The following is a 10,935-nucleotide window of genomic DNA, read 5'->3' on the forward strand; positions in this document are numbered from 1 at the left end:
TCGTGTCGATGATAATCGCACACATCACGGGCTCTTATCGAGCTTTCTCTCACGCATGGAAAAGAATGTTACAGATTACTGTCATGCCGCGCTGATTTGTGCATGCAGTGAAGGAAAAAAATGGAGTTGCTTTCTCTAGAGAAGCGGTATAAGTTTGTGTACAAAAATAGTACCTGAATTTTATTACCTCTTATAACGCGTAGTTAAAAATACGAATCATTTTAAAGATAATTTCAATCTCCTTTATTACCACAGTTTATTTTAATATTTATATATCAATAGTTATTTATTTGTATATGTATTTAATAGCTAGAACGAATTTTGAAATCCTTGCGTACTTGACAGTTTAAAGTACCTTTTAATTTATGGCTCAAACTTAGGGGTTTAAAAGCAGTTTTGAATAAACCATTAATTTTGAACTACAGACTCGTCGATGGTGATCGACATGAGGTCAGGTAGCTTGAATTAGAAAACGTCGACCACCAAAGTGCCGATATAAAAACATTACCGCAGACAGAATCACCTGAGAGTTCTGCGAAGACGAGTTTCAGGCATGACTAATCTCGTGAACGACGGAATTATTAATATGCCGTGCAGGCAAAATCACGTCCATGATATCTTAATTTTTTCCCCAACCGTTATTGTATTAATAATTTATTTTATCTCTCGATTAATATTATAACTACCAAAAGTCGCACATATAAAGGTAAACATTACCAATTTAAATTTCTTCTATGTAGGTGACGATTCCGAAAATTTATGGCGAGTAAAAATGTAACGTAAAAACGATTAATTGACTACATTTCATGTTATACTAAAGATATTTGTTTGCCTCTACAGTACATTTCTCCTCGAGTACTAGTTGGCTTCCTTGGAGGTTGCCATTGATCACGAAGGTAGGGTCTTCTATGAATCAAGATTATCTACCGAGCGTGAGAATCACCGCCGCGATCGCAGCTCGTTAACTTAATCCGATGAAGAATTGACAAGACGGTGCTAGCTATATTTCCATCGCGAACTACATTCTTGGTAGAGTGGTTAGTTAGCACGCGTTAAAAATCGTGATTTATCTCGAACAATATACAGATTAATTTCTCTCGCTTTTCATTCAAGAACAGATTATGTATTTTTACGCAGTGCAATCTTTAAAATTAGTTGCGAACTGATTACTATTAATTGGCGGTATAAAAAAATAACATAGTAAGCGATATAGAAAATTAATGGAACGTAAATAAAAAATGTATTTTCATTTATTTAATAAATAAATGCTTACAAGGCGTGTGCGACTTTAAGGTATCAGGGTCTTCGAAAATTTATTTTACAACTTGTAAAACCAAATTGACCAGCAGCGTACAATATACGTAAAAAATACTGCCATAAAAATATTATTGCGTGAGAAGAAATATTTTTTTCTTAGGTACTCGAAAGTGCACTTGACTGGAATACCGGAATAATAATAGCGACACTAAGGCGCGCCGACGAGGGAAACACTCTTTTCTCAGTTTCCCCGCATATCTCGTCGGATTTTCTGTGTATTTTACAAAGCGGTCAAACGAGCCTTCTACCTGAACCTTCGAAGGTGTAAGGGCGTGCGGCGTTTCCTCAAAGATTCAAATGCAGCGTGAGAGGAAGAAAGAAGGAGAGACATCAGATACAAGTCTGAGAAGCTCGTTTTAAAGGCCCCCTTTAAATTTTTGCAGGTTTATACGTGCGGGTTTGCTCGCTCGGAAAAATACCTCTTTATCCCGCGGATACCATTGTCAACCAACAATACCGCAGTATATACAAATTCGTCTCTAAAAACCCGTATAATCGCCCGCGAGTTTCTTTCACCGATCGCTCTGGGAAACGTGGCGCGCAAATCTTTATAATGTTTAAGCCTTGGAATTCTTACTTTGTCATGAATCTAATTCTTAAACACCCGGGACAAAGTACAATGACATTTCCCTCGTCTACTTTCCCGACAGGTTCGGTGCACGTTTTCTGTTCGAAACCGTGAAATGTGTCACACTTTTAAGTAGTCACGAAAATTTTAAAAAGATAGAACTGTGCCATTGCAAACGCACCGTAAAGCTGTCTCACGTTTCGCGTTAAAATATATTTTCCATAGTATACGATCAGATTTATGTAAATATGTCTAGAATTAAATGTGCACGTAATTCGCGAGACGAAATAAATCAGTGAAAATCACTACCTTCGATGTTACCGTGAAAAAAACAGAGTCGAAGTTATTCACAAATTTTCAGAGTTAACCAAGACGACCAAGACTGTTCTTATCTTTCAAATGCTTCAAAAGATTTATAAATGTGCTGCGTAAACTGTACACAATACAAAAGTAAAAACTTTTATGTGAGAAAGAAGCTTCTCTCTGCCTTTATTTATGTTTACGACCATTCCTTATCCTTAAGATACGTTAGGATACGGTCTTCAAAATTTGTCTACCTATTTCAAATATATCTTGTGTAACTAGTATCGTTTCTCTCCACAGGTTGTACACCTGTGGAGAGAAACGTTGATTGTCATGGATCTATTAAGGACACGTTAAGAATCGAAAGATTCTTGCGAAATATTACACGACCAAATATCCGACAGATTGGCTTGAATCGACACAGCTCGTTCGACCGTCGCGACGTAAGGTGCAACCCACGTGCACACCGTGACATTCCAATCGTGACTTGCAATCTGCATTCGTAACTTCGTATCTACTCCGACCAATGTCCGATCTTTTACGCTTAGCCTCCTTTTAAAACGGCGCGGCCGCGGGACGAATAAAAACTCGCTAAGTAAAGCTGCCTCGTTGAAAGCGCGATAATTGCAGTACCGTTAGCTCATGTTTAGATAATTACAGGCTTTTAAAGCAAATACGTTTACTGCTGTAAGCTCTGGATTTGTATCGCCGTTCGTTGGCCAGGCAAAAAGGAATAATTGTTCTATGTCACAGATTTAATTCTTGATGAAAAAAAAAACAAAGTCTCGTGTGTTATTCATAAAGCAGTAACCGTTAAATTAAAAAGTTCTTTCCTTCCGAATGAAAGAAACAATAACTATAACTTTAATTTCTTGCAGAGAATATACGCAGCTTATTTACGTTTAATTTGTTACGAGGTTGAAAAAGCGAGGAGAAAATTTACTCGGCACTGCCATGCCGCTTCCACGCTCGAGTTCAAATGATTCCACTGATAAAACGCTGATGCATGCCGTCGCAATGGCTCTTCTTACGTTAAGACAATCAGTCGTGTATCGGTGACATTGAATGTCGCGATGTGCCCGTAATCGCGTGTTCGATCGTGCCGGTTGCAAATGCGCATTTTGCAATGCACGAAAGAAGAAGAATAATCGACGGGAATGCGGACGACGTCGTCACGAGAGCACCTATAAAATGTGTTTGGTCGATGCGGGAAGAAGCGGACGTTATGTCAGTCTCTCGGAAGCCAAATCGATCACAACTTCGCGAGATAAAAAAAGAAGCAGACAAAAGTTGATGAAGTTACGCGAGGTAATCACGGTGCCAAGGTGCTAAAGAAATTTATTCAACGAGTTAGCTTCCGAGACGCTCGTATCTCGAAACGAAAGAATCTGCCGATGGAATAAATCGGGAGGGTGCCTCCTCCTCCTCCTCCTCCTTGCCTCCTCTCCGGGCGCGATGCCTCACAAAAGACTCACAAAAGACTCACTGAACCGCGACACGAGCGAAAATGTGTCATTACCGCGCAAATTACGATGCCGGCGCTTCCGTACGCATCCTGCGTCCCTCGATATAATTGCCGTGAATTAGCGGTCGATCGATGAACAGCCCGTGGAGAGATGTCGGCGGCGGTACATATCGCGGGGACTACTAACTCTCTCGTGGCTACTAACATCGTTACGCCACTATATTTCTCGGAGCGTAAATTACATGGGGGTTTTGGAGGAGATAAAAGATGCCAGATATAGCGCTTGCAGATTCAGAAATAGGATTACTCCAATCGCGCTTTCACGATTATTATCGCAAAGTCGTGAAAGGTGTAACGTGCGCGGCGGCCAATTTTCTGCTCGTTGTCTAAATGCAGTATTTATATCGATCTCGTTAGCTGTACGATTATTCTTTAACGTGAATTAATAAAAATCCACTTTAAATTGTCTAAAATTTGCGTCAGATTTCAGGATAGAAATCTGACATATTCCTACTTATAATTTTTTTAGTCCACGCATTTAGTTGACGCATTACGTGTGCATTTCAATATATTTTAATTTTACGCATGTATGTATTTTGATTTTTCTATTATTCTTTGTATCGCACGTATATTGTATATAAAATCATAAATAAAATTAAATATCATCCTGAATTCTAACACAAACTTATGCCATCTATTTAAGCCATTTACAATGGGCTTAAATTCAAAAAACAAAAATGTAACGAAATTAGTTAAGCGTCCGGGAAAAGGCTTACTTTATTTCTCAAAAAGTAAAATCAGAAATGAATTAAAATCCTATCCTTCATTATTTGAATAAATTAAGATAACGCAAAAATGCCCGTAATACAATTGTCACGCGTTTGTCATTACGCATCCCTCGCTTCGGTTAAATTTGAACGCCAACACGCGCAACGGTTGATCTCATTCATCGCGTAATACGCGAAGTAACCAGTGTAAGCACACGAGCTTTAATCGATCGCCCCCGATTCGCGGGGGAGAGAGGGAGGATGCAAGCCATCGCCGCGTGAATTACCGGTGTTGTCGGACGCGACCCCGGGACCGGGAGTCGCGTGATAATCCTCGGCCGTGGCACGTGGCAGACCGAGACTTAAGGGGGCGATTATGTGTGTACAACATACATACGAAGATTGAAAAGTACTCACTCTGACAGCTGGCGGCTCCCAGAAGGACGATCAGCAGCAGGATCCTCGTCGGCTCCATTCTCCGCGGAGGTTGTTTCTGCAGCTGTCACAGCACACTTATTAACACTCCCGGGGGCGTAGAGTCGTCCAGACGTCACTCGAGAAACCACGGCGTCAAAAAGGAGCCCCCGCGACGCGACGGCCAAACGAACGACCGACGAAACTCCAGATTATCCACAACGGAGGCACAAAAGTTCCTTTCCTCGCGTCCCTCGTCCTTCTCAAGCGCACGGTCCGCGCGAGCTCGCCGCGAGGTGTTCCGCTTCCCCGTCCTCCTCTCCCCCTCCGTTTCTCTTCCGTCTTCGCGAGGAGACGAAACGGAGCGTGCAGGCACTTTCCGCGCTAATTTCACCGTGCAGAGGCGTGAGTGGATACCGTTCCGCGCCTCCCAACGTCACGCCGGTTTCCCTCGATAACGGCACGACGACGACGACGACGCTCGGCCCGCCGGCTGATGTACGAATTGTTTCTTCCCCTCAGAAGAATAGAGGAACGAGGAACAGAGAGAAAACCCTCGCCCTCTCCTTTCTCGGTGTTTATCGCCGGCGCGCGAGAGAGAGAGGAAGGACCGCGGTGCGATCTTCTCGGCTCATGCGTGCGGACGACACCGCGTCGGCTGCGACCCTTTCGCGGATGGGTTGCGACAGTGCTTGACAGACGCGCGTATATTTGGAATACCGGCTGGCACACACGCCGTGTCCGTCGATCGGCGTTAAATGCGTTGCGTGAGACGTGCGGTGGAAAGGCGACCGCGCGGCGCAGCGGCTCGCAGGCGAATGCCACCGGGAGGCGAGAGAGTGAGAGAGCGCCGCTCTTCCGAGTTCCGCGTCGGCATAGGTGCGCGTCCGCAAGTCTCCCCCCTCCCCGGCCGCTCTTCCGCCGGCCGGGCCGGCGGCGCCGCGCTCCCCCCTCCCGCCGGGCGGCGTCGGGCGCGCGTGCGGTCGACGCATCAATTAAATATGTTTGAATCGGAGCCGACGCGCGACGGCGTCCGTCGCCGCGGCCAGGACCTCCGAAAAATTCGGCTCCTCCGGGACCTTTTCTCCCTCTCAATTCCGGTTTCTGAAAAGGAGATTCTCGAATGAGTAATAGAGCCGAGATAAACGTCTTTGTTAGCCAAATCGATGAATCATCGGTCATTTGAATCTTACCCAATCAGCAAGCTTTAATTTGACTCAGTTAGGAGTAAGCGCAACTTTTTTCACTATTTTCAAAAATGTATAAGCGTCTTTTGTAATTGCGCGCGGTATTTTTGTCGGATTAAATGGCGCGTACGAAATGAACATGGATATTACACGCGGATGATATTATGACGTGATAAATAATACACACCGCAACCCGCAACCGTAATCGATATTATAATCAGCGTCGCTTCGAATTTCGCACACCCTCGTGCGAAATCGTGACGCACCGCTTTCGAGATGAAACCGATTTATTATTGTTTATGCAGCCGCTAAATATACGTACGATCGTTTGCTTTTATTTGATAATTTTACTCTTTTTACTTTAGTCATTACATGACGTTATTTACAATTGAAAAATAAAGCGTTGAGAACGATGTTTGAAAGCACGATTTTGATTCAAAGAAATCTTTGCGCAAAATAGAAAAATAAACATATTCTTTCTTTAATCTTCAATCGGATTGAATAACTTGAAAATTTATAGTTTCTCTCCCTCCAATTTTTTTTTCTTTCTAAACAAAGTTTAGGAGATATATTGATGATAGCACCGTGAAATGGTTTGGAAAACAAGATCATTCACCCAGTGGGTACCCGCACAAAACGAGGTTCATCGATGCGAGAAAGTTTTATAATTTCTAACAGAAATATTGTATCTGTCGATGACCTATAGCGGGAGCATTATATTTGGCTGAAGTTCAACTAGTTCTCAACAGTGAATATTTTAATTTATATCGCGTATATACATATACAATTGCAATATATAAAATAATAATGCAATATGCTATTTCTCACAACTCCGTTTACTAACGTATACAAATCAGCATCGAAAATGCAAATATCGGTAATATAGTATGCGATCATATGTATGTAAATATATGCAATATATCTTGTATTGATAATATCAGTGATTTTGTATTTGTAATTCGTCGTTGAGCACACGAGAATAAAACACGAATAATGTAACTATATTTACCACACCCAAGTAACATCCGAATACAAATGAAAGCTGCATTCCTTCCACACACATTTTCGGGAGGGATTCTTGTAAGTGCTTCCAGTTGTGTTGTATATTACATACAAAAATTATCTTATTATAGCATCTCGATCGAAGGCTAGATTGAGTGGCTCAGGTACGCGTTTAGACGCAACAATGTTGGGCGTAGAAACGCCGAGAATGAATGAATGGACGGATCGGTGAATGAACGTATACCGGACGCACACGCGCACGGGGGGATGAGGGGGCAGGACAGGGGGCTTCGGATTCCATTCCCATTCCGATCCCAGTCCCATTCTCGTTCCCTCAACCCTTCCGATGTGCCTTGTGGCATGAACGAGCAACGAGATTGGAATCCATAAAGAGTATTCTCCCGCAACCCATTGAACGTCGCCAAATCCCACATTTCCTTCATAATCCCTGTCGTGTGTCGGTAACGATAATCGAAAAAACAAATAATACTATTTTTTTTTTAATCAGATCCTCCCCTCGGGAGCTTGACGCATGATTTAGAGATGCTGCTGTCTGGCTTACGGAAGATCGTATTAAGATTAACGTCGACGCGGACACGAACCTATCGCTGGTCCGAGATAGCTCTGCACACAGAGTCGAATGTTTTATCTCCTTTCGAAAGGAGGAAAGTAACGAGTTCATCGGGAATGGTTGTCTCGGGACGAGAATTCCCTCGTCGTTCCTAGATTAACATCTTCGCCGAAAAGGACTTTCCGAGTATTTCTCGGAAAAAGATTTTAGGAAGCGTGGATCGTTAGTATTCAACGAGGAATTACGTATCATGGCTACCCAAATTTAAATTCAAACGCGATATTCATCAGAGATGGGCTCCTTATATTCGCGATAAAGGAAAAGACGCGTACAAAATAATTCGTCACGGGGATGTTAATGATTTTTGTAAGCGTGCTGGCGATCGTGATTTTCGATCGTGTTGCGCTTGGCAACAAGCTGCGCCCTCAGCAGTTTCTCCATGGTGGGTCTCGGCACTCGCGACAATGGGGATTTTTCCTGCCCCCACGATGGCGAGACCCGGCGAGACTACAAAGTGCTTTATGCGGAGCGCTGAATTCGTAAGAAAAGGCAGGAGAAGACTGAAAACTCACATAACGGTCGCGCGCGGTAACAAGTTACAGGCTTGCTACAGAGGGCAAATGGTGGGCCGGTCCTTTTTCTCGCTCGGAGCTGACTGTGACTGCCAAAGAGCAACAATGTGTAGATGAATATTGAACGCACGATCCCCTCAGAATTTTTATTCTTCGTGGTCGGCCAATACAAAACTGTTGCAGCATTTTGAGTCTCGTATTTTCACGTTCGAACCTGCGTGAAGCTTAGCAAAATTTTGTGACTCCGGTCAAGACAGACGTTCTTGTCTACATTGATATGCTAGAACTGCCCCTTGTTGTGACTGCACGTTACCTGTCGCTGATAATCGAATAAACATATCAAACCGTGTAATCCGTGAAAATCACGCAATTTTTCGGCACTTTTCTATGTATGTATGAAAATAAGTTACATTATAAAATAAGAAGGCTCTTCCCAGCGAGAAATGACCCATCGAATCGACGTCTAATTGACGTTGAAAGACGTCATTTATATATATTTCTTTATGGCTTTATTCACACGATGTATAATACCTAGTGTTTTAACAATTTGTGTTATTTATGAACTCATATATTTTCATATACTTCATAGTTTTTAATTGGTTAAGACACAAGGTCGCGTTATTAAAAATATATAAGAGGTATCTGCTGCGCAGAATCATTTAATTACGTTGCAGATTTCACGGATTACAACGAAAGACCATCGGCTTAATTATCCGACTAGCTTTTGCGACAGTCGCTAATTGCATTGCCTTTGTCTAGTTGCATCGCCATCATTACCGTCGAGTCACTGTATCGTCATCATTATCTAAATTAAGTAGACGACATTGTTCTTAATGCTGTGAATAATAACAACCACTGAAACGGCATTAATAAGCAATTGTATGTACGACGAATAGCCTCTAAATTACACTTTAAATACGCGGCATTATTAAGTTTTTTTTTTTATAAGTGACATGTGTAAAGAAAATAAAAATAATGGTAAACTCTGGTTTTCTGAACTTCTAATGAAGTCAGAATTCGCGTTTATGTTAAACAAATGCACACGCCTCTAAAAAACAAACTGTCATCTTATCAAAACTGTTTTCACTTATATTGAAAAGAACTTTTGTAAAAATTATTTCAACTTAAATTGAAAAAACCTATTGTACAAATCTGTTTTATATTATACTAGACATCACAGAGCGTGCGCTTCGCGGGCGCTATTTAGAGAGCTTTAATATTATACTGTTATATTAATCCGTTGATACACACAACTATCAAAATATACGATAACAGCTGCTCGCAAAGTAAGCGCAACAAGAGATCGCGGAAAAGAAATAACAATACTTGGATAGATTCGAGTATCGAATAAACATGCATGCCATTTTTAGAAATAATGAATGGATAATAAGCCTTTTATTTTGTCTTAGAAAGACATATAATTATAGCATTGAAGAATAGATATTTATTTAATGTTATACTATTTTTATCCGCTGCGGTTAAAAATGCTCTACGGGAGTAACGACTCTGGCGCTTCTAATTTATCAACGTGTCATATCGCGGACTCGCTTAATTACGAAAGCTGGAACGATGTAAACAGTCGATCGATCGGCCCTAGAAAGGCCACGAACCGCCGTTTTGGGATCGCACGGCATCTGTTGCGCCCGCTCCAATGGGCCTTATCTAAATTGTTTTGGCGCCCTCGGGCCCCATTAAGACCGCAAGATTGAAATAATCAGATCGGACGAGTTTGTGCCCAATTATACGCGTGCCGCAACCAACCGTGAGCCTCGGGGTCTCACGAGGGTTAAAAGTGGACGTGGGCGGGCTGGAGTCTAATTCAGAGGCCCACGGCTCCCACCTGGCCAATGTATTCTCATTATATTCCTGAGTCGAGCCCATGCGCCCGGGCGCATATTTGTGTACCCCATAAAAGAAACATTATCCGGATGAGGTTGCGCTTGGAATTTTTGCTCGAAACATACAAAGAAGAGCAGGGAATTGAGTTCTTTTTTACCATAATTTTGTATACTTTTGTGTGGATCTTGCTCTGTAAAAATGGTGTATTAGACTTAAAGCACTTCTCTTTTTTTGCAAAAGATAATTTTTTAATTAGCATAGATTTAAACATTACAATTATTAACGTTTCTATTCTATTTATCGTTTTTTTTCTATTGATTTTAACAGTTCATTAATTATTCTAATTTAGTTTTACGTTGTTGCACAAAAATTTGGAAATGGTTTATTTGGTTTGCCATTTTGGATGAGCGTATATAATTTTTAATTTACTTCGAATGAACGATAACAGCTCCCTAGACTGTTTTACACAATTATTTCCCTAAAACAATTGTTTTGTTATTTATTAGGAATAAATAGTAATCTATTATCATAAATATTATATTAAAATACAATACATATAATCGCAGTCTACTCTAAAAAGCCGCTAAACGACGCCTCGCTTTTGATTTTCTAAAAAATATATACAAAAATTATTTGAAACATGTTTTATTACATATTTAAAAAATCTTAAAATATAGAATAAAATCTAAAATATTTTATTTTTATTAGACAATGTATTAAACATGTAATATATACTATATATAGTGCAAGCAAGCAATATTGTATGATGTGTGTATATATATATGTATATATATATATATATATATATATATATATATATATATATATATATGTATATATATGTGTGTGTGTGTGTATACATAGATACATATACTAGTATCAGGAACCAACTCAAGTTCCTTGTAGAACCTAGAAAACTAGCAGCGACCG

The 10,935-nt window shown here is 40.9% G+C and overlaps 1 protein-coding gene across 2 annotated transcripts in view; it reads right to left on the minus strand.

Annotated features, from left to right (window-relative positions):
• The window catches only part of LOC112463277, a 59,562-nt gene extending 53,890 nt beyond the window's left edge, over positions 1–5,672 (minus strand). Inside the window, exon 1 of one of the 2 annotated variants that reach the window (XM_025029577.1) lies at positions 4,838–5,672. In XM_025029577.1, the coding sequence (XP_024885345.1) occupies positions 4,838–4,895 (58 nt within the window). In that variant the 5' untranslated portion in view covers positions 4,896–5,672. The remainder of the gene's footprint in view (positions 1–4,837) is intronic. The other variant, XM_025029578.1, reaches the window with a different exon arrangement.
• Between the last annotated feature and the right edge of the window lie 5,263 nt (positions 5,673–10,935).

This window comes from Temnothorax curvispinosus, unplaced genomic scaffold, assembly GCF_003070985.1.
Source record: "Temnothorax curvispinosus isolate PA1 unplaced genomic scaffold, ASM307098v1 QBEX01013138.1, whole genome shotgun sequence".
NCBI classification, from domain to species: domain Eukaryota; kingdom Metazoa; phylum Arthropoda; class Insecta; order Hymenoptera; family Formicidae; genus Temnothorax; species Temnothorax curvispinosus.